General features: G+C 40.7%; 2 protein-coding genes across 2 annotated transcripts; both read right to left on the bottom strand.

Annotated features, from left to right (window-relative positions):
* Window positions 1–5,521: 5,521 nt before the first annotated feature.
* Window positions 5,522–8,256, bottom strand: rxfp3.2b (relaxin family peptide receptor 3.2b). Its single transcript, XM_031864119.1, has one exon. The coding sequence runs from the start codon at window positions 8,082–8,084 to the stop codon at window positions 6,870–6,872; it is 1,215 nt and encodes a 404-aa protein (XP_031719979.1). The 5' UTR covers window positions 8,085–8,256; the 3' UTR covers window positions 5,522–6,869.
* Window positions 8,257–16,931: 8,675 nt separating this feature from the next.
* On the bottom strand, window positions 16,932–25,252 carry creb3l3a (cAMP responsive element binding protein 3-like 3a). Its single transcript, XM_031863878.1, has 10 exons — window positions 25,110–25,252; window positions 24,409–24,525; window positions 23,973–24,216; window positions 22,841–22,974; window positions 21,517–21,627; window positions 21,306–21,412; window positions 20,156–20,224; window positions 19,896–19,980; window positions 19,298–19,391; window positions 16,932–17,675 (listed from the first exon to the last, which is right to left on the bottom strand). Exons 1-10 carry the CDS (start codon window positions 25,128–25,130, stop codon window positions 17,359–17,361), a joined length of 1,299 nt encoding a protein of 432 aa, XP_031719738.1. The 5' UTR covers window positions 25,131–25,252; the 3' UTR covers window positions 16,932–17,358.

Raw genomic sequence — 25,252 nt, forward strand, 5'->3', positions numbered from 1 at the left:
GTGTATCTAAAGCTTTCTTTGTCTCGACCTGGGCTTCATAACATGGCAACATGGCCAACAGATAAAGCTTGAAACACTGTCTGGTATTTTAGCTGAAGGCTCAAGGCTAGGAAAGATCCTCATCGGCAGAGAAAGGTCAGCAACACTGCAGCAGCCGATGATGACGATGTTCATTCTGTTGCAAATAACCTGTGAAGACTTTTTGTGAATAGAGGGCAGGTCCCTGGAATATCGCAAAGAAATCAATTTAAAAGCTTCAACTCATTGAATCTCAATGGAAATGTAGTATATATCAACACATTTAAATGTAGTATAGAGATTAATGGTTCCCAGAGGATTAAACCAACTGACTTTGGTGGCCCCCTGACTTCTCCTCTATACAACCAGCAGGTCAAAATGTGTACTTGTTTTGTGAAACCTCTCAAAATATCCCCGTTTCATAACACCATGTGGTTGACATTTGTGGTTTCAAGTGAAATGTCACAACAACTATTGTATGTATTGCCATACAATTAGGTAAAGATGTTCCTCTCATGATGAATTTGAATAGTTTTGATAATCTTTTAACTCACGTCAACATCAGGCCAACACTTTCATTTGTCCAGTCCTTTGGTTTATGTCCAAATACCTGCTAAAATATTGACATTCCCATCAGCCTCAGCTGTACTTTGTGTTTAGTGCTAATTAGCAAATGTCAGCGTGCTTACACGCTAAACTAAGATTACGATGATGGTGAAGATTACACCTGCTTACCATAGGAGTGTTAGCATTGTCGTTGTGAGCATGTTAGCGTCGTGGATGTGGTTAGCATGCTGAGGTTAGCATCCAGCTCAAAGCACCGCTTTGTCTAAGGGCAGATTCACAGAGCTGCTACCATGGCTGAACATTCTTAGTGTTAATATTCATAACTATGTTTTCATCGGTGTACAACTTATAACTGAGAAACGTTGAGTTTTTGTTACCTTAGAATGAGCCGTGTATATCTACATAGGGAGCGGGTCCACTTCATGAAGTCTGACATGTTGCACTGCCATCTACAGTAACCCAGAATAGACAAACCAAACTGACACTAGAGAGAGCCTTTCGTGTTTTTACGTTACCTGAAGGCCACCGTAGTTCTCCGACGCGCTTGGGAAGGGAAGGGTGAGCGGAGGGATATTCAGTTGGATGCAATCTGCAACATGCCACTAAATCCTTCACACTGATTCATCACAGCCTTAAACTTTACTCTGTGTTTCCCGCATCATTTATTGTGTACGCCTATACTGCAAAAAGCAGATCAAGAGCTTTTCTGCCACAAACTTTTTTCTTTTCTGATTCCAGGAAGCTCACTGAACAACACCATAAGGCAACTCCCTTTTATAATCTGCAGGGATGTCAGGTTCACGGAGGAGTTGCTTGACATTGACTTGTTTCCCCTGGGGGCCAATAAAAGAAATCAGGAGTCCTAAATCGTATCTCTCCATGGTGCCTGCACTATATGGGCGTCATGCAGGGAGCAAAGTTGACAAGACACTTGAGTGACACAAACGAACCAAGAGTCAGACAAGTGAAGAGACAAGAGAAGATTTTCAGCGCGATAAATACATTATTAATACATCTATCTGGAATATGGGTTGCTGCTATGATAAGATAAATGCAGTAACCAAAGTTTTCCAGATGAAAATGGCATAAATGTCCTATCTCGCTGAGATTATAGGCAGGCTTCGCACACACTGGAGGTGAAGAACCCATCCAGTATGCTATACACGCTTATCCGAGGGTCGCAGAGGTGCTGGAGCCAATCCCAGAGGGCATCAGCAAAGCAGGAGGCTGTGAAGGGGTTGAGAGAGGGGGAGAGAATCAGCCTCTGACTAACTCTGTGTTAGTGCTTAGCACTCATGAAGCCTTTTAATAGTCAGAGTGATAAGCATTCTGTTGCTTTGGGAGAGTAAATTAAATTCCATGATGGACTTTTGAAGATATGGATGTGACGGTGCAACTGGATATGATGAGCAGAAGAAATTAGAGCCACTCACAGATGCCTTGATTGAAAATCTTCAGACTCCACTAAACCTTCGAAAAATATCCTGGAAATGGAAAAAGCTCCCACAGAGAGTAAGATGCTGCTTTGAATGATTAATTAGTTATGACCCAAGTAAATTGTTGCCGGTGAGTTTATGAAAAAAAAAAGAAGTGTGTGTTTGTTTATTTATCAGGAATCTCATTTAATTAAGAGAGCTGTAGATAAATGCCCATTAAAATGGGATTATATTCCAAGAGGGCTCTATTTTAAATAAATAGATAAGGAAAGGATTAAAGAAACAAGTGAAATAAAGAGAGAAAAACAGTATAATAAAGTGACACTAAGAAGTGATCTCACTTGTTTTCAGGCATTTTCACCAACAGCCTTCTTGTGCTCTACTTTCAAATTGTTAACTAATGTTTCTCCACATCTCCTCAACATATAATACCCTGAGCTTGCATATCTCTCACACAAAATCCTATTTATTTCATAAAAGCACTTTGAATTGCTTTGCTGATGAAAGGTTCTGTACAGTTAAACTTGGCTGACGTTGCCGTTCATGGGGGGCCCAGTTTGCAGCGTTACATGTATAGATAATCGGTTTAGCTGTATGGGGTCTCTCTCACATCAGGACCTTTTGATGGAGGCTACGTGACATTAACACGCTATGTGTCTCACCTGCTTCTAAATAACTCCATCCGTCTGTGAAATGCTAATGAGGGATACTTATCATATATTATAGAGATGCAGGTGTCGTTCGGCTATCATTAGGGTCTTGGAGAAAGGTCAGCACCAAAGGGTGTCATGCAACCTTCTGCTACCGCTTTCGATCTCGGGGGAAACTTGGATGAGTATTGACCAAACAGCCCGACATGAATGGTAGTTAAGTGCATGTTGATAAGTCTGTTAAATCTGCTGGAACTCCTGTTAAAGTCGGGCACTTCTGTGTGTGATATTTGGTTTCTAATCAAAAAACTTTTGTTTGAGAGAAAAAACAAATATGACAGCTATAGATATGAATTCAGATGGGCTGCACGGTAGTCACCTCACAACAAGAAGGTTCCGGGCGCAGATCGAGGCCGATGCCCGGGAGAACAGCTGGAAGAAGAAGAAGATATGAACTCGGATGTGGATGTATTCTGAGAGAAAATAACTCACTCACACAAAGCATGGTGTCATATAAAAGATAAACTTCGCAGTACTGTGATAAAATAAGAGCTCAAGTATTTCCCTGTAAGTCAGCTAGTCCTCCAGGTATCTTTCCCCATTTATTGTTAGAAGGATTGGAGGTGTTTCCTCCATTTATTCTCAGGTGTTGACTTTAACGAAACATCTATTTACTTTAAATGTAAAGCTATTGTTTGCGCTGTTGTAGTTCCTGTAATATGTACACCAGTCTCTTGCTCAGTTTATGTAAATGCTCCACAAGGTTTATGAAAGATAAATCCATAGATGTATTCTGTGGGCTGCTGAGGGCAGAGAGAGCTGTGTGAATATCATTATTGTCTATATAGCCACACACACACACACACACACACACACACACACACACATACACACACACACACACACAAAAGAACACAGGCAAATTATAGGTCAGCTGTAATTAAAGAAAAAAAAATAGTCTACCTGTTAAGGAGAGCATAAACAGTTTTCCGCAACATGGCACTTGTTCATTATCATTTTATGAGCTTTGCATGCTGAACAGAGGGCTTGCTAGTTGTTATTGGATACTTACCCAGCCAAGGTTTACAGGACGCACACGCTGAAGCTACACATATCAATTGTGCAGGTATGTGTAGTTACAAAAGTGATCCTCCACAGCTGAGTGTGAAAACAATGGACCAAATGTATGAAGAAAAACACTCTGTGTGATACCAGTGGTTTGTCATGGATAATCAGCAGTGATGTGAGGCTTGACGATTTTAAAATAATCTGCTCATGTCTGACTCTACTGGTTGTGCTATTTATACAGCTCTTTGCATGAGCAGGGTACTGCATTGTTCAAGGAAAATCAATGTGCAACAGTTGTTTTTCAATGATCAAAATGAACATAAGCACAATTCACAATCCAGTTCTGCATAAATAAAGGTGTTATGACAATACATATGGTTTGCTTCTAGAAATCTCAAAATACACAACTGCTCATTCATCTTCTCTGACTGACTGTCCAGAGTCAATGTTACACAAGTCACTGATTCTGTTACTCTGCAAGAAATTCTCTCCCCAGCATGGCCGGATTAACCCTGTAGGGGGCCCCAAGGGCAAAATGAGCCATGGGCTCCTGTTGATTGCCCTCCTCCCATTCTTTGTGAATTGTGTATGTACCAGGTTACCTTCAAGTGCAGCACACACAGCGGACTACCCATGGCAGACCAGTGCTTCTTAGCTGGATTACTGTCTGATCTATTTCGTCAGATTAAAACATGTTTGGGATTTTGGAAATGATTATATATATTTTTTCCAATACATTTTTACTTTAGAACTTTACAACGCAGCCACTACTAGAATCTAATGTTAATTATAATATAATATTAGTGTAGCCTGATCTTCATCTGCAACTGTGCAGAAATATTGGGTTGAAAAACAAAACATTGGAATGTTGATTTAGAATTTAAATGTCAACATTATGAATCAGGCTCTGAACTATTATACAGCCCTACTTCATATTCTTGTTATTGATGAAGAGGGCACTCCTTTTACTATTTGTTGCTGTGCATTGATGGGGGTTTGCTTAATTAAAGTTGCCATAGCATATTGTGAAGGGAGGGAAGGGCCTCTAAAATGTCCATAGCCTCAAGGCCTGAAGTTGTTAAGACGCTTCTGTCTATGGTGGTGTTGTATTATTATTAGTGCAAAGAAAATCCATTATGTATGGCCAATATGTATGCTCTGTTTTCATATTGAGCACTTTTAATGCTTTCATCATTTCATGCTTGTGAGGCATGTTCTCACCCAAATGAGCAATTAATTAAATTACCACAAATCAATTAACAAACAATGACTCGGGGGCATTCGTAGGGCTGTCTGGGTCCCTGGGGCATTTCAAACCAAATACATATCATGCCATAATATTTTAATAGGTTTTTATATTCAAATATTTAGATTTTTGCTTCTCTGTATTTTCACTCCGTGACAATGGAGCTTTGATTAAAAGTGCAAATTTAATTCTTAGTGAGGATAGAGAAAAGCGATTCCCTCCGTCTGATACCAACTCTTGTTAACAGCACTTTTCTCATCACTTTTGCTCATAGATTATTTGTGCGGTGCGGTGCTGATGTTGGTAGTGATTGAAGATGTGCTGTGCAAACACAGAATGATAATATGAAAAATCGTTAATAAGAGAACAGTGGAGTGAGGCTCTGCCTGTTTGATGCCCTTCTGTCAGCGAATTGTTTTACAACAACAACAGTCCCAACTTAATTTCCAAACTCCTATTGCCTAATTCATTTCCCTGTGGATATCCTCTGAATTATAACTTAGACAATTAATACAAAGAGTTCCAGCTCAGGGCTTTTAGTTTATTCATTACGTCATTGAAACATTCCATTGAAACAGCAAATCCACAAACGTGTCATATAAAATATCATGATTATGACAGAATACAGAGAGCCATCACATTCACAGAAGATCACATCATCATGTCAGTCTACTCAGTTACGTGCTCCTTCAACATGTCATTTAACAGAGAAGAAACGGCTGGTGTTGACATTAATGAACTGTCCATGGAGAAACGCAATGTTTGTGTAAATAGCCTGATTTGAATATTCTGCAAAAGCCATACACCTGCAGCTGTAATGTGAATTCTAAATGATTCATTATGTTGCTCAATCTGACACATCTACCGCTATGAGAAAACTGCACCCAGATATATTCTGCATGTGTGCGTAATAGTGAGCATAAACATTTCTATTTGTGTGCATATATATATATATATATGTGTTCAGCTCATGTGCAACTAGATGTGTTGCACAGGAGTATGAATCTAATTTGAATCCCCTTAATTCGTGATTCTCGGGTTCCCTCGAGAACAACATTCATCTCACAAACCACACATTTGTTCTACTGAACCCTTCGACGTGTTATATTGTCATATTGTCTAACCTTGAAAAACAACAGGTTGATTTCAGCGCTCGTTGGGTTTTATTTTCCCAGTTTGCTTTTACTGAAACGACGTAAACAAGTGCAACATAGAACAAATACAAACACGGTAACTGGCCGACGCACTGGGAAACCCCCTCTTATACTCATATCCTCCATCCTCCTTTGAAACATATTGGTCACGATCTATTCTTGTTTTCTCCGAGTAAACCCCTCATCCATTCAGTCAGAAAGTTTGATCAGTGAAGTTCTCATGCATTGTGAGTGTCACGGATGGTTGATCCCACTCGCGATGCCGATGCTGTGGCAAATGTTAATTGAGGTTGAGCTCATCACAGTCAAACCATCTGAGTGCTGCAACTATTTAAATCCCATGAGTGACATCTATACACATGACAGATTGCCAGAGAGCAGCAAACATATTGTCTGTCAGAGGCAGAGGGAGAGAGAGAGGGAGAGAGAGAGAGAGAGAGAGAGAGACGTACAGAGAGAGAGAGAGAGAGAGAGAGAGAGAGAGAGAGAGACGGACAGAGAGAGAAAGAGTCGTTGTATAACAAGTAAAAGATATTTGCTGGGGGAATCTCAGGAGCACGCAATGAAAGTGGGCCACATCCCACTGGGTAGTCCATTATCATTATGTTGTTTTCAAAGACCAAAAACATTTGTGTTGACAAGGTTGAGATGGATGCACCGTCATGGCAAACAACTTTAGATCAATAGTACTATAGGCAGCTTTCACTTATTTACTTTGTGAGCTAGTCATTCAACATCCAGGTCCGACATCCATTTGGACCAGCACGAGAACAGGCGGCGCATCGGCCACTTTGACCTTGCGATGCAGCAGATGAGTCAGACTCCTGAAGGATGGCGTGGCGTGGAGGAGAAGTTCCTTGAGCCCTGCCCGAAACTCCGTGCGAATCAAGCAGTAGAGCATGGGGTTGAGGCAGCTGTTGGTGTGTGCCAAGCACACAGTCAGCGGGAAGGCGTAGGCCTGCACATTGTAGAAGGCCTTGCTGAAGGGCACAAGGTCGAACTTTATGAGCACTCCCCACAGCGTCAGCGCCTGATTTGGAAGCCAGCACAGAAAGAAGGACAGAACCACGATGACGATGGACTTGGTCACTTTGGAGCGACGCCTTTGCCGGCCCTGCTCGACCTCTGGGCCCCCCGCACCCGCGATGCGTCGGCTGAGGATGAAGCGCACCAGCAGCAGGTAGCAGACGGTGATTATGATCAGAGGGATGAGGAAGCCCAGCAGGACCTTTTGCAGCTGGTAGAGACCCAAAAGAAGCTGTGGGTCCCAGCTGCCTGAGTCTGGGAAGCGCACCAGGCAAAGCTCCTCATCCGACACCTGGAAGCTGGTGGAGTAGATAGCGTGGGGCAAAGTGGCCAGCAGAGACACAGCCCAGATGCCCAGGCACGTCCACTTGGCTCTAGTGGCCGCCGCCCGCCGGCTGTGCATCTTCAGTGCGGAGGAAATCGAGTAATAACGTGCCACGCTCATAGCGGTGAGGAAGAATACACTGGCGTACATGTTCATGGTGGTGACGGAGCTGACGATTTTGCACATCACACGGCCAAATGGCCAACGGAAGTCCAGGGCTGTGTCCACCGCCCAGAAAGGTAAAGTCAGAACAAACTGGAGGTCTGTGACGGCCAGCCCCATCACAAAGCAGTTGATGGACGATTGCTTCTGCTTGTACCGCGAGTGCAGCAGATACAGAGCCAGCGAGTTGCCTACCAGCCCGAGTGCACAGACTATGGAGTAGACACAAGCTATCATCACACGCACCACCAGACTGGAGCCGTCTCCTTGAAAATCCATGATGGATTCCCTGGTGAGGAGCTGCAGCCAGCAGTGCAGCGACAGGTTGCTGGTGGAGCCGCTGCTACAGTTTCCGGTGTTGTCCTCCTGTAGTATCTGCTGCTCACGTGGCTCTGGAGCCAGTGTTTGAACTCCAGTCTCGTTCAGCTGCATGGCCGGACTCTCCTGTTCTCATATCACCTCGGACATTAAAGTTTGACGGCCATGTGTTAGAAGGAGAGATGAAAATATCTGTGATGATGGCTTTGTGAGCATTTTCCTGATGTATCTGTGTCAGGTAATCTCCCGCAGCGACACAGATCCTCTGCCACGATTATCCTATTCTCCTCTCTCCACGACTACTCACGGATCTGCGCGCAACGTCCGTTTATATGTTCCACGTGAACGCGCGGAGCTCAGTCGCGCTCATCACCTCACCAACCAGATTATTGGACCAGAGCAAATTCCCACATCAAAGTCTCCCAGCACGTCCGTCAGCAGTGTATCTCAATGTGTTTTGACGTGACACCGGCACCTTCCGAATAATCATGTGCCGCTTTTAAAAGCGAGCTTTTGGGGACGTGCAATTGGGCGCGTAAAATATACAAAGGAGAGGAGAGGACAACTGTGCGCTGAATTCCGACTATGTGTTAACACACACAGTCCTGCGTTTGATGTTCTCACTCACATGTGAAGAGGAGGTGATTGGGGAAAGAAATGTTGGAAGATTTGAAAGATTTAGAAGATGAACAACTTCTCTGGATGAGCATATACTGCGCAAAATACTTCTGTATAATGAATCTGTCTTGCCCTTTCTCTCTGCTATTAACAAATCCCGTCTGTTACAACTTGGACGAAGGAGGAAGATTAGTGGCGTCTCTGCAACTGTTATATGCATCACGAAAATAAAAGAAAGTAAAGATTATATTGCCAATACCCCAACTAATATTAAAAATAGGTCCTAAACATATGAAAAATGTTTTGTAAATGCCTTTGATTGTGAATATTAGAAATTAGAACAAAACTCACTGTTGTATTTGTATTATTTTGATTATTTCAAATCATCAAGTTGCTTTACACACAAGAGTGAATAGAATTTTGCAGAATTTCTCATCAATAGAAGTATAAATATCATAAAGGGAGTTATTTACAAACACGGTTGAAACATTAAAAATTTGACAAATTATTGATTTTAAAATATTTTCAGGCTCAGAATTTATTTACTTTGCATCATGCTGGAGAGTCAACCCAGGCCAAAATAAATATTTATTCCTCATGTACTGGTCTATTTTGAGATTTGGGGCTATTTTGCTTACATGTCTTCTTTCAAACAAAAAAAACACCCAAAATACACATTTAGGTTTTACTACTTTGTCTATCTGTGTCTCTAGATTTCTCCTAAATCCACCAAAAGTTATTATTATATTATGCCTCATTTGCATATTTAAACATATGAGGGGAGGGAGCGGCGTTAGTGAGAACAAAGCAGTGAATCAGAGAAATAAAACATTAGTTAATAATTGTTTCAGTGCAGGGCAGGCATCATCCTGGCTGGCCCTTCACCTACGCTCAGAAACGTCTCGAACACAGACACCACCACACACTTAGTAGGTCAAAAGTGATGATTGAGAGAGATTATTTTTGCATCAGTGTATGCATAGCATTTTTTGGAAAATCTCAGCATATTCTACATTTAAAGGTCGTTTTCTTGAAATAACTTCTTTCCGACCCAGAAATCTCCACTTTCATCCACCAAACTTTCCAGTTTCATTCCTATCTATATTCTGAAAGTTTTCACAGTGGAGTTTGTTCATATATCATCCATGGCCTGATTTATAAAACATTATACTCCTTAAAACATGGTGAAAATGGATTTCTAATGGCTGTTGACAGTATTTTCTGATTGGAGTGATACAAGAGATATCCAAAATTCCTTCTGTAAAATCCTTTGACTCTGATATGTCAACAAAATGAAACAAGACCTGGCTTTATCCAATGTTTAGATTGTTGTTCTGGAAATGTATGCAGGTTTGCACATATTCAATAAGATAATGCCTCATTTGCATATTTAAACATAAAACAATGTGTAAAACAAAAATAATTCCAAATGTATATAATCAACTGGGGAAGTTTCATGGTCATATCTACTATATATTTATTTTGACCTTATTCAGCTTTGTAGTTTTCTGTCAATCCAAGTGACTTGGATTGACAGAAAACACATTTGATTACATTTGTGCAAAATCACAAATGTAATCAAAATTCGCTTTACTTCAGTTCTTGTTGGCTTCCAGCCGGCATCAACAGAAACATGCTGCTTAAAGCTGATGTCATATTGTCCAACAGTGAAGCCAGTAGACTTCAGAATAAGTAACACTTTCAAAGAAAATAGAGTTGTCCACAGACTACAAATATCACTGGTGTATTACCCTCTTACTTTTTTGGAGTCACTTCCCTTGTCTGTAAGTAATCCCTCCCTGTAAGTTTTTGAGCAAATTAAAAAGACACGAGTGGATAAAAAAGAAAATCTTAATCCGTTGTGACCCAGTTCTTGACAGTTTAACAACCCTTAAAAATGCAGGAGCACTGACAGTATGCCTGGTTTAATGTTCTTAGTGTTTAAATCTGTGCTGTAGAATAATTCTGAGCAGACTGCTTACTAAGCACCTGATATTTCACAGATTGCATACCAGCGACTCCAAGTTATTATGCGGCTGTCAAGGACACCTCACATTGACGCTGTGATCGACATGTGGATAAAGGCCTTCAAATGAAAAATCTGTAAATGTATTTTCCTTTTTGTCCGCTTCTTTTGTGGTATCAAGTGTTTGCATTGTAACCCTAGTTCTATTAGGCTCTAAAGGCTCTCCAAGTTACTTCTGCAGATTCTACACATTGGAATATGAATGGACTTCTTTGGGTTTCTGGGTTTCATGAACTGAAACTACTCTGTGAATGTTCTGAGACAAAAACACAGACAACTCCCATACCCTGCTTTATTGTCTATTTTACCAAAAATAGGACCATAACTTACTAAATGAACATCATGCTGTATTGAAGTAGACTTGAAACTAGAGATTGAGACCATAAACTCATGTTTACAATGTTTATTGAGGTAATAAATCAAGTGAGAAGCAGAGTCATTTTCTCATAGACTTCTATAAAATCGGACTTATTTTTGCAGCCAGAGGAGTCGCCCCCTGATGGCCATTAGAAAAAAGAAATTGTAAAGGTACTTCAGCCTTGGCTTCACTATTCAGACCCAGGGGAGGCCATGATGATTGCACCATCTGCCAAGAGATCAACATGATACAAGGTTGGTGCCTCAGGTCACGCAAAAAGGTGGGCTTCAACTTTAGCAAAGATCTGGGTCCAGCAGGAATCCTTGGGAGGAGCTGTCTAATCTCGGACAGGCCACGAAGGCATACCGTCTATTCATGAAGATAGGAAACAAGGGCCAGCAGCCTAAGTTCTCCTAAAATGTGCCTGAAATGAGCAGACCAGGAGAAAGATTCATAAACGTCTCACAAGTAGAATATTATGAATGTTTATTTGTACAGCACTTTTCAAAAACAAACCAAGAGCAATCAAACAAGGATAAGAAGCAGAAAGAGTAAAAATAAAGTAAAGAACAGGGCGCTTTGTGGACCATAACACCACTGTACTGATATCAGCTGTTGAGGCAACAAGTTGTTGTGATGATTCAGGGCTCAGGGGAGAGGGGTTGTTGAGGCTGTCTGGATTGATCATGCAAAGTTGAACGCAGTGAGTAAGCAAACTGTAGCATCTGTATGACACAACCTTTTGTGTTTAGTGACTGATGATATTGGAGTGAACCCTGTCTTACTGACCCACAAGACAAGGACATGTCTTTGTTTGTTTGTCCTACAGGATAGAATCATTAAAACAATTAGATGGATACGTTTTGGTGTTTATCTGCCCCGGAGTGCTGACTGTCTGCTTGAATGAATGAGCAGTTTTGTTGTCCCAGCGATGACCAGAGATAATTCCAACAGAATACCGACATATTTTATGATGGCATAAAAATCTCCCATTGGAGCATTTGGCTACCAGTTCACAGAGCTGGAGAATGATTAGTGTTCCCGGGTGGATAAAGAACAATTTCATATCGTCATCTGCTAATATTTGGTGTTTGGCAAACTCTGGGGATTCAACTCTGCTGTGAGCTTTCTGAGGTTCAGTTTTCGTGCCAAGGGGAGCCATCGGCCGTGACACAGTGCCCGGTTAGTGAAACCTTCTTCTGTTTGCACTGTTGCGTGTTTGTGTGTTGACTCCCCCGCACCACCACACACTACTCCCCCGTCCAAATGCACCTTTATGATGCCGTGTCTAAGCTGAGCTGAAATCTGTTTTGTTTGTAATGTTTTTAGTGTATTGCTTTTATATATGATGATTTTAATGTAAAGCGTCTTTGAGTCCTATGAAAAGCACTCTATAAATAAAATGTATTATTATTATTATTATTATTATTATTATTATTATTATTAATGATTCATTTGCCCACAGGAAAGCTAAATTGCTCTATCTAGGTGGTCTGCTGAACAGTAATCTTTTGGACAAAAATGGACATTAATTATCTGAAAAAAGGCCCACAGAAATTGCTGTCTTGGACATTACAATAAATGAACATGTATACTTACTAAATTGAAGAACCAGAAGATTTCAGCTGGCAAGAAGTAGAAAAAACTAAACAAATAAAAATCAGCCTCTCAGGGACAAAACCTTCTGCAGGAGTCTCACTTATTTATTTCAACAACCATTAAACATATTCTTCTTAACAGGGGAGAGCTACTGTATAAATATTGTGTGTGTTAAATTAACTCTTTAAGTCTAAGAATGTAACAATTATATATTAACGTATAAATTGCCAAACACCTTCGTAGGGTGACTGGATCCAAAGCTGATTAAAAATGCTTCCCATTCACAGCGAGGTGTCTGCTCTGCTGAAGGTTTCCAGTACTCGCCCTGCCTACACTCCTGACATAGTGATTAGAGGCAGAAGTAATTGAAGTGACTTCCAGACATATTCAGACCGTCTGTGCCTTCAGAATTTATTTAGATATCTCACTCCAAGCCGCTGTGCTTTTTAAGGCTAGAATCCATGCCTTGGTAAAAATGTGCTGTCAGGGGTAATTTTTTATCTTCAACAAAATACTGCTGCAGCAACTTTCTGTGGAGACATTCTCCAGCAATGAAACAATGCTGATGCTATTTTCCTTGATATTATTTTTTGACAGACCAATAGGCACTGTACGTTGTGCTGTTTGCAGCGTAGCATCTTAGTTTTCGTCTTATTGATTGTGGGTGAAGATCTGGCACATGCAGGACTGTTTAATCCTCCTTTAAGGCGAATTTCTATTAAATAAGTATGTCCACGGATTAATGCATTACAGACCAAGAACCCCATCCCATTAATTTAGTCGAATCATGCAACAGTGCTTTTGATTTAACTTATTGTCATCCATATGGTTTTAGATGAGTCGACACATTGTCTGTATAAAGCTGTACTCAACAACACCACACAACACAACACCTGGGTTTGAATGAAGAGAATAAATAATTGGAGCAGCAGGTCTTTTGGCCAGTTAATCCAGTAGAACATGCTGTTTTCGTCATTCTATCCATAAATTGCCAGTTTTGACCAGTGTCGTATTACATTAATGGAATAGAAGAAGCCAAAGACAACTCTCCAAGATTGTGAACAGTAAATGTAACATGATGTAATGTGAATTTATGTGGCTGATCTGTTTCTATGCTTGGAATATTCAATTATGGCCCCTTAAATCCCACCATTTAATTCATACTTTAATACAATTTCTGTTCTATAGTCACTACCAGAAACTAAAGGTAACCACAGTATGAATTCCATGCAGCCAACTTGTTTCTGGGTAAAAAGTCAATTTAATTCAGAGCCCTGCATAATCAGACAATTAATATATGCCAGGGCAATGTCACTTATCATTTCCTGTGCTGATGTATGCCTTGGGTCGAGTGTTGGAGAGGTTGTCCACTGCTGATATATATATATATAGAATGTTAATTTTGTCCTCACAGCTTCAGAAGCTGGGAGGAGAGAAGAGCAGGGAGAAGAGCAGGATGTAGAAATGAGCAGTTAGCTCCAATTCAGCCATTGCAAACCCCAGCAACTGGGTTCTGATCCTGAACCTTGGCTGAAGTTGTTAGTTTGTAGGTTTTTTTCTCTGACCAAAGACTGTACATTTTGATAGTATGGACCCAGTAGTAGAGGTGAAAGGCTAACCCCTATTTCTTTGGAGCATGTGACCACCAGGCATTACACATTGCACTTTTATAACCAGCAATACAGTACTACTAACCACAAAGGTTAATCTACTTCATTAACAATGAAGAAGATGAACCCATAAAGGTGATTCTGATTATAATTCATCAACCAAATGAGCTCATCTGAAAGTGTCTTATCCTGACATTTCATACACTCCATATATTGTTTGATGTTCAAGATTAATTTACGTACTCAATGGTACAGTTTTGGGGATAGACAACAAGTGCATTTGCAAACAACATTTTATTTCTCAAAAACTTTTTTAGACTGCAGCTTAGTCTTATGAGCCTGACAGTTTTCAAATCAGTGCTGCAGCAGAAAGGCACATTGCACCATGTCTAAAAAACAAAACAAGAAACGTGTTTAATTGGGTGCTTTAGTTCCCTCTTAAAGAAAAAACAATTCTGTTAAAAGAAAGTTTGGAGGTGTTCAGGAATCCTCCAACAAACAAGTAACACACAAAGTGTTTCTGGGTCAGCATTGCACCTTGAAAGAGAAAGTCCATTATGTAGATTAAAGAAGAAGATGCTGGCTCTATCTGATAGACACTCAGTCTTCCCATTATTCCCTTACGACTCACAAACTCAGTTGGGGCCGAGAGTCCTTCCCGGCTCCCAGGGGATTTGGTTAATCAAAAAGATGGGTTGAAGTGCTGATTAACAACCCTGGTGGTCAATCACTTTGATTAGAGAAAAAAAAACAAGACAGAGTAAAGAAGAAGGGGGACAGACATAGGTCAGAGATAAAGAGACGGCGGGTCAACCAGCTCACACATCATCAGTTCATACTGTTACAGAGCATATTGTGTGACATTACTTTCATACAAGACTAATGATGACTGAGATTAGAGTTGATTAACGTATTGTTTCCTTTAAATGAGTAGTTTTACAGAACAAGCAATCCTAATCCTGTCCTCTGCAGACAGTTGATACTTATTAGTTTGCAATTCAAAGACCTGACACAAAGCCAGCGCTGTCAGCTATTAATAAACTGAACGGTGACAATTAATCGGGTTCCCAGTGATTGGAGGAATGAAACCCTCCGGCCACGTAGAATAATCATTCATTCCTCACACATAAAAGTAAAAGTAAAACGAGAATTTAATGTGCAGAAAAATGATTGTTGGTGGGATCTGATTTTATCTTCTATTAAACCACAAAAGTTAAACTATTAGCAGCTAAAACTCAACAGCTTTGTCTTAGAATTGAGTCAACTTAAAGCCAATGCATGCAAGGAACATACAGTTGCTTTCATTTGTAGATATTAGTAGACAAAAAAAATGATAAAGGGTAGCCCAAGAGAGAAGGTCGAACCCCTGCATGTAGGTCTGCTGGTCTGTCGAGTGGTCCGCCAATTCAACAAGACCTAAACATCTCAACAGCTATCTTAAAAACTTTGGTGATCCTCTGACCTTCAAGCGCCATCATTGGGTCAAATTTTGAAGCTAAAACTAATGATATTCCCATCAGCCTCAGCTGTACATTGTGTTTAGTGCTAATTTGCAAATGTTAGCATGCTAACACGCTCAGCTAAGATGGAGAACACTGTAAACATTAGCATATTAGTATTGTCGTTGTGAGCATATTAGCATGCAGATGTTAGCATTTAGCTCAAAGCACCGCTGTGTCTATAAGTACAACCTCACAGAGCAGCTAGCATAGCTGTAGACTCTTTCAATGTGTCCCAAATCACGTCCTTGTTTACGCATTCACTGCTCTCTATATATACAATTATTATTTTAGTGAGCACTGAAGTCTAAAGTAAAAGTGTAAAGTATTTTTTACTGTTAGCTCAATGTTTAATCTCCATAAAGTGAGAGTTGTGAAGAGCAGGCGACAACCTCCGGTTGACACTTGCCATCTTCTTTGTTTACCTTTTTTTTTTACATCTCTGGCTTCCACCGGTAACCCCGCTTAACGTCACAACGCTATGAATTGTGGGTAAGCGTCCACTTCTTCTATACATTCTATGATGAAAAGCTAACAAGGTATTGTAGGTGTTGTAAAATTCCCTTTTGATATATTGCCCTTCACGTCAGTTTTGATATATTATGAAACACAGATCTATTCTTAAAAGCCTTTCCAATATTTAAAGTTTCCATTATTTAAGGTGTTTAAAAAATCAGAGTTTTGAAATGTTATGTTTCTTTAAAAGCCAATTTCACAATATTGCGTTTCATGTGCCTTGCAGGATCGTTATTATAAATCCACCTATTAGGGATGTTGCAATATCTTCCAGTTTTAGGATTATTCTTGTTTTTTCTTTATTTTGTTTGGTCAAAAAGTGACTACTCGGTTTCTACAGTGGCTCATTTAATCACAGAATCGACTCTCTGGTCCTCCTTTGAAGTCTAGCTGACCACACAAAATGCCAACCTAATCATGTCAGACCTTTTAGATGAAATTCTGGCCACAGTGGCAGTGAGCATGAGAACACTTTCACACCATCAATGTGTGGTCGACACTGACAAGCCAGACACAGTGAAAGCTGTGGACACAAGCTACAGCCTGTCTTCAACAAATAAATAGATCAACATGTAAATTATTGGATAAGAAGTCTGAGTCATGATATAAGAGGTCGGATCGTATCTTTTCAGGCGCTGTCAGGGGAATTATTGCACTGTGCGCTTGCTTTATATTCATAAAAGCTCTAAAATTGAACAGATAAAATGAAAATCCACAGTACTTTGAGCCCACTGATCTCGTTTTGACATCTTTTATTTGTGGCAGTTTTTATCAAGGAATTAATCCAAACAGTTCCAATAAATTCTTCAATGAAAACATGCTTTCAAAATCCTTCGACATTTTACAAATTATCCATTGAGATCAAAACTGTACACATGATCACAGCTCTATTTGCCCAGCTTTTTTTGACAATCTCAAACAAACTAATTCTCACTAGCAATTAATAATTTTAGTGTAAGATTCAAAATCCATATACTGATATAAAACAGTATCACAAATAAGGAAAAGACATACAGACTGAATATTATGATATTAAAGGCAAAAAAGGATTCATTTAAACCTGCTCGCCCTGTCTGTGTAAACAGTATCGCCCCAGATAATTCCCTGCCCTGCTATCAGGACGATTTAGGGAATTCACGAAGCAATAATTTCTCAATTCCTTTTACATGTCATCCGCATGTGGTCGCAGCCTGGCAGAGCGATGGGGATCGAAGGTCAAAGAAGCTATGTGACCAGTAATTGGGTCCACATGGTAATGACCCATCCTTTCTTGCTGACTGCTGTTTAGAGCCATGGGCTCCACACTGGACTGGTCTGGGTTCACTCCCAGCTTTCCCATCATGGTGGTAATATCTTCCAATACCCGGTCTTCTGGGAGATGCCGGTGCAGAGGCTCCGATTCATCCTCAGCGGGGAACATGGATTCAGTGACAGGCAGCACACGGGAAGCCTGTATGTTCTGCAGGGACCGTGACTGGACTGTGTGAGAATAAGACACAGAGAGAAAGAAAGACAAGTTCAAGCCTCCATGGACATGCAGCTGCATATTATTACCATGTTTTCTATATTGGCACTTCACCTTTGTGTGTTGTCGTGAGTACATCAAATTTAAACCTAAAGACAATAAAGTGTAGCTTAACCCCAAAACACTTCAGCTGAAAAAACAATGTAAAAAGGTAGAGTGTTGTTGATGGATTCAGGTCCTAATCTTGACATTTAGTATTTAAATTCTACATATTGCGTTGTAAATATGCATGACAACTGCCCTATACTGGTTGCAATTGAAAAAACTCTGATAAACCTCCTTTAAAACCAACGTCTCCTGACTCTCTAGACTGTGGAGAGAGGCGTATTAGGGAAGAGGAGCTGTTGCCCTTTCAATTAGCCTATAAATCGCCTATTCTAGCAAAGTTAATCGCTAGCATACACATATCCCAGCCTTGAAGCTCAAATGCACAAATGTTCACACTGTATTTTGTTACTATAAACAGACCTTCTACAGCACTTACCTAACCATAATCATAACAATATTCAGCATGCTAACGATTAGCATGAGCTAATTGAAAGGGTTATGGATATCATGAACAGTTAAAACAGTAAAGTCCAGCTACATGTTAAAGTAACAAAGACAAAGCACAGCAGTTTATGTGATGCTATTTATGTTCTGTAGCTAGCATTAAATCAGCAAGGAACGAGCCAGCTAGCTAACTAGCCAGCCCTTAAATGATTAAAATTGAACACACAAAGGATTGTGCTGTGCTGTGATTGTAATGCTACACTGGCGTACAGAAAATGAGCTGACTGGGTGTGTCTTATCCTCCCATCCCATCTAGGCGACAACCTCCGGTTCTGAAGAGTGAAGCCAATGCAGAAGTCTCTTAAAACCTGCATTCTCTCTACTGACCAACAGGGGGCGACTCCTCCGGATGCAAAAAGTAGTCAGATTGTATGGAAGTCTATGAGAAAATGACCCTACTTCTCTCTTGATTTATTACACCAGTAAACATTGTAAACATGAGTTTATGGTCTCAACCTCTAGTTTCAAGTCTTCTTCAATACAGCATGATGTTCATTTAGTAAATTATGGTCCATTTAGAGTCAAACAGACCATAAAGCAGGGAATGCTTTAGGGCGGGGCATTTCAGCCCAAACTCTGGGGTTTAGTTACTCTTTAAAAGACTCTAAAAACTGGTAACATAGCATTAAGCACTCAGGGGAAGTGCAGCATCAATAGCTTTTTCAAAGCTGTCAAACAGCTCATGGGAACAAATTACACCTCTGTGCTCTGAAAATCCTGACCTTGCCTCATAATTCGAAATTGACAGTTTGTAGGGTTTGTGCCAATAAATCTAATGATAAAGTAATATCAATGGTAATTCGTCAGAAGCTATTGACAGAGCAAAAGCTTCATAACCGTTATGATAATACATGGCCTTGGTTCTCTGTGCGTTGGCTCTAAAGTTTTAAGTCAAAAGCAAATCCTCAGACAGGCGGAGCAGCCTTTGGGGCTCTGCACAACAAACTCCTCTGATGTCAGAGAGAGGTGCTGGATTAGTTGGCTGGCGGGCAAACAAAGTTATTTGGCACTGAAGGTTACTCACTTCTGACTGGACTGAAGTCTCCCTGGCTGACCTTGGTGTCAGAGAAAGGCTTGAGGCTGGGGAACAGGATCAGTGAGAAGGAGAGCAGAAGCACCTGAGAATGTGATAAAAAGGGAAGACAGTTAGAGAAAGGTGGTGCTTGAAAATCTGTTGGTTCTACACCGTTGAACTTTTCTTATTGCTGGTTTGGATATTCCCTCTGAGAATATGCTTTTTATGCAATGCTCAGAGGAACCGGGAATCCTTTTCTCGCTGTGCTTTTCTTGCAAAGCAAAGAACTCTGTGACTGGAAGCTGAGACTCATTCATATTTATAGATTGAAACTAAAATTTTTTTAATTCTTCCGTACTCATTTTGCCTCAGGTCTTGCACCCTTATTCCATTGGAGTGATCAAAGGCAATAAATGGCTTCTGTTTAGACAGAGAGAAAGGGGACTGTGCATTTATTTTGTCCTATGTGCACATCTAGATCAGCCTTTCTCGATGGTTAATCCAGCTATAGCGGTTATTGCTATTTGGCTTGCTATGACATGATTTTCTTTTTAAACGGTGAGTCATATGGATTGTCGGGGTGCGTTTATAAAGTGGATGTCCGTACCAGTACACATGTCCCAGTCTGGGCCGGCTTGTTAGAGCTATTCATGACCATGGCCTGCAGCCTGCGCAACTGTTCCATTAGTGACCTGCGGAGAGGATTGGAAAAGGACATAAAGAGAGGAAAAGACAGACAAAAATAGTTGGATTAACGAGGGTTGGAGAGAACAAGAGGTTGAGGTAAGACGTTAAAGGCAGTTTCTGTGTGGAAGAGATGTCATAATGTCAGGAAATGGAAAATAAGATATTTTTGAAATCTCTCACATGTTGCATTTCTGCAGCTGGGACACCTTCCTCTGCAGCTCCTGGTTGTGTGCGTTGCAGGCAGCCATCCTGGAGGAGATGATAAGGACAAGGTGAAATCCCTCACAGACAAAAGAATAATATAAATATCTCACTTGGTTTAATACTGCAAAAAAGAAACTATGCCTCGAACTTTTCCATTAAAGCTCCATTGAGCAATATACAGCATATTTTATAGCCAAATTGTTCAGGGAGATTTTTAAAATGACCTCTCTCGTTCAGGAAGTGATTTATTTCGGTGATTTCACACATGTCCAATATTTAATACAACCTTCACTTTACACTACTGACACATATTTGACAGTACCATAGGTCTTCTATTAAATTCCCACCTGTTCAGTACCTGACTCCTAAAACTCACAATTCAAAGCTCACATTACATTTTCATGATAAAATGGATTTCTTATCTGAAGCAAGTTCTGGGTCTGCAAGCCGATGTTTTAGAAAATATTTGCAGCATTTTTGTCTGTAACGGCCCACTTTTGGAAGACGGATAAGCCTCTGGGGGTGAGGGGCTATCATATTTCTGGGGTAGCCAGCGGACATCTAGGCCAAGACTTCCTGCTCCGTGCGCTGCTCATTGTCTACGATCCGATTACCAACTTGAGATGCGAGAGTTAAAGACTGGAGTTGGAGTCGAGAGACGACGTGTGCGTCCGGATTGTTTCAGAAGTAGCCAGTTTACAAGCTAATTCTAAACCAATAAAAAGCGAAATCATCGTCAGATAATAGCCAGTGGGCTCCCAGATTGCATTTTGGCCAATGCGTTCCACCTCTTTTGGGCTCCACACGGACTGTTTACCTGCATTCCACCAAATATTGGTCAATACTACTTGGACATTAAACACAAACCAGAACGCTTCCAATGTCGACTCGTTGCCTGCGGAAATTAGTGACGGCCCAAACAGAGGCGGTAAATATGGCGAGGGAGGTTAACGACATATGAACAAAATCAAACCAGGGAGTCATGGTTTCATGGAATTGCAGGCACATCAGGATGCCACAAGGTGATTTTCTTAATTTAAATGTTTAGCTTATTGAATATGTTGTTCAAACATGTAAAACAATCATCATTTCTGTTAGGGTTAGGGTTAGGGTTAGGGTTTCTCACCTGCTCTCCAGCCCGTCGATATACTCCTTCTTCTTCTTCCTGCTCTCCTGAGCAGACTGCTTATTGCGAATCTTTCTGCGTATTTTCTTCAGAATCCTTTCTTCATACTGGATTGACAGGGGAACGAGCATTTTCATTTTGAGCCCCAACAAGATAAACTCTGCAAGCCGATAATTGTTTTTCATTGTTTGAAGTATTGGTAGCAGTTTACCTTTGTTAGAGGTAGTTGGCTGGGTAGAGTCACCCCCTCCTTCACCAAAAGCTTTTTCTCATCTTCATTGAGAATCAACTCTTGAATGGACTGTTGGGATGGGAGTGGGGGCTGGTGGTGAAATATGAATATCAATGTTAAATGTGATTACATTTCTGTCTGCCCGCACATCTCCTCCACCTCCACCCCCCCCCCCCCCCCTCTCTCTCTCTCTCTCTCTCTCTCTCTCTCTCTCTCCTTCACTCTTTCTCCTTAGCCTCACAGGAAGTAATTAAATGAGTGCGGACTATCGGGCCACCTTGATCACACTCATTTCATGGCTACTTCAAAGCAATTACGGTGTGAGAAAGTGGCATTCTGCCACTCTCTCCTTCATCTTATGAGACTGCGCTGCGGAGATGGGATCAATACCTGGAGTGCGTTGAACTCCACACCACCGCACACCAGAAGCAAAAACAATTTATTCTGCTTTTGGTGATCATGCGTTTCCAATTGATAAACATCATCCCTTAGGAATATTTTCTTTGGGAATAAAATGATTGTGACAAATGTTTATTTTATATGGTGCAGCATGGGGTAGCATAGTGATGCAGTGGTTAGCGCTGTTGCCTCACAGCTAGAAGGTTCTGGGTGAAGGGTTGTCTAAGATAATGGATGGCGCTCCATAATACTCTCTTTCCACGAAATGCAATTAAGTAATCCATCCACTCCCATGCTTCCGTTTAGAGTAAAATTGATTGATAAAGCCTTATTATCGACAGGTTGTCTGGTTTGGGTGATGACCCTGTTGTTGTTTAACACATTTAAGCCATTTACAGTGTGTCTTCAGTTCATGAAAGTTAATTAAAACTTTTTTGGTCGCCTCAAATTGTCGTATTTAGCATCCGGTTGTACTCAGCTCCACCCTCTCGTGTCACTTCTGGTTCCAAAAAAACTAAATGGCTTCAAAACAGCAGTCCATAAAACCAATGGGTTAATTAAAGCCATGGTGACTACGTTCATGTCTTTGATCCACACTTTAAAAATGTCATATCTCAAATATCATAAAGGAACAATGGGGAAGTTAAGAAAGTTCAGCAAACCTCCCTGTAAATACAAGTTTTAAAATAAGAATAAGGCCTCACCCCTTGGTGAGTCCATAGTTTCAGCAAGTGTTTTCGCCGAAATACAAATGCACACCCACTGACTCACAATGAATTTAACAACAGGTCCTGAGAATGAGTCTAGCAGCCAAAGAAAGAAACCAAACACCCATAAGACACTATATCTCTCCCAGCTACTCTCACTGTACCATCCCTACCGGCAGACTCCAGGATACACTTACGGGCTCTGATGTGCCAGACAGCAGCAGATCCTTGACAGTTAGAGGGAAGCCAGAAGACAACTGTGGCCGTTGTACATCAGAAGGATATTGCGTAATCCTCGTCCTGCCCGTTGGAATTCTGGCCTCCCAGCCATCTGCACCCACACAGGAACAAGGATACACACAAAGCATTGTCATTGATTGGATTCTGGGATAAACAACAACAACAACAAAAGAGAAATGACATTTGGAGCCTGAATGTTACGCAACTATCAATTATTCTGTTTGGCTCCCAAAATGTGTGCTTTTCATGAATAACATCTGTGTCTGTGAGTGTTTCAATTCTCTTGTACACAGTAACAAATAATGTGTGTGATCTTACTTCATCTTCAGTGATAAAAGAGATCCAAGGCGTCATATGCAAAAGATGTGACTGAAATGTCACATTCACAATTTGTTTTTCATTCATCCTTCTCTGCTCACAACCACAGGAAACACAATTTTACATAATGTAATTAGAAATAAATGATGCTGTTAGTCGTTTAAGGGGAGACCCCCCAAGGTTGATACGTATTTTTGTATTACAAGTTAGCTTAAATTATATTTTTCTATATGCAAATGAGGCATTATCTTTTTTTTAATATGTGCTAATTTGCATAAATGTCCAGAGCAAAAATCTGAATAAAGCCAGTTTCAAAAGTCCTGTTTCATTTTGAGGACATTTTAGAGTAGTGGGTTTTTACTGAGGGAATTTTGTATATCTCTTTGCAGCACTCAATAAATCAGAAAATACTGTCAACAGCCATAAAACATCCATTTTCACCGTGTTTTCAAGGAAACACGGTGAAAATGTGTATGTAAGTGCCACTGAAGTGGAGTTCTCGGGCTCAGAGTATGAGGGAAAACGTCCTTTAAAAGATATGTACTGTAAAATTCTACACATTTTGCAAGATACTACAGGGGGAAAAAATAGGGAATAGATATCACCATGAAACTTCCCTATTCGATTACTTATATTAAGACAGTTTTCTTTGTATTACAAGTATTCTGAAATAATTGTATGTGTAAATAAGCAAATAAGCAAACATAATCAATAGCTGCACCCTTAGATGTTATAATGTGTCCCATTACAAATGGTTTTCTTGTGACTCACTGAGATCAGTGGAGATGCTGGCTTCGAGGCCTGCCTTGGTTTGTGGCCTCCCACCGAAATACTGCACGTCCCCGGGGGGGCTCTCGGGACGCTGAGGGCTGTCCATCTGGTCCGAGGGAGGGTCCTCACTGATCCCACTGTCACTGGGAGAAGAGGGCCAGAGAGGCGAGCCTGACACAGAATCACTTCCACTCAGGAGGGCTTTGAGGAAGTCATCATCGGCCTTTTCCGACGGCTGCAGCATCTGCTGGTTGAAAACCCTAAAGAGCTATCATTAGTCTGTCTGTGTGAGACAACAACGCGGCGAGAGATGGGACGGTCTTTTAAAAACACAGACCCACAGAGCATGTTGAGGAGGAACCACACATTACACACAAAGCACATGTCTTTTTGAAAAATGTATGAGTGACATTAGAGATCCCACAGTCTCACGCACATTTGGGTCCTGGACTGGCCAGGTGTGATGGTTGCCATGGCGTCCTGTTTCCTCGTGACGGAGGATTCCATCGTTTTGATCAAACAGCCAGTCGAGCAGCTCAATGCCATCACAACCCTGAAATGAGATCATGACATTTAATCGCACTGTTTTTAGAAGGAAAGACGACAACAATATAAAGGTTTCATATAACTGCCACAGCTGGGGACTGCTTCTTACTGCCAACCGTTCTCCATGATCCTCCCTGAACTATAAAGTATGTTGCCCCAATCCGTCTAGATATCTCTGTGTCTGTAAATATTTTTACTGTGGGACTTTCACCGGGTAGACTGCTGTTCGTGCCCAGTGTGAAACGAGAAGTCAACATTGATTTATTTGTCACGTAACTTTCGTATTTAATTAACGCCACTTCTAGTTATTTTAAACCAAACCACGATCTTTTCCTAAAAAGTCGTTTTGTTGCCTCAAACTAACTATTTCACAATCTTTTCCCTAAACTTAACCAAGTGGTTTTGTTGCCTAAACATAATTAAACTGTTTACTGTGAACATGTAACGTGTAACCAGAATTCACTTGTTGCTGGACTTTCATAGGAAAACGCACGGAAAATGAGAGTTCTTCTTAAGATATCATTCAAACTGTTGTATGACGATATGTTGGCTATCAAACTACAGCGCAATATATAATATTTAGTTATTTACCTGATCTTGGAAGTGCTCCATAGTTTCCTTGCTTCAGTGGAAAACCAAAAAGTCCCCGAAGACGACAGAGATTCAGTCAAAATGTATTTTGACTCTGTTGTGAAGTAGTTTTGTCTCCACTACTAAAGAGCCTCCACTCTATC

This window comes from Anarrhichthys ocellatus, unplaced genomic scaffold (assembly GCF_004355925.1).
Source record: "Anarrhichthys ocellatus isolate YVR2014 unplaced genomic scaffold, GSC_Weel_1.0 scaffold30, whole genome shotgun sequence".
Taxonomy (NCBI): domain Eukaryota; kingdom Metazoa; phylum Chordata; class Actinopteri; order Perciformes; family Anarhichadidae; genus Anarrhichthys; species Anarrhichthys ocellatus.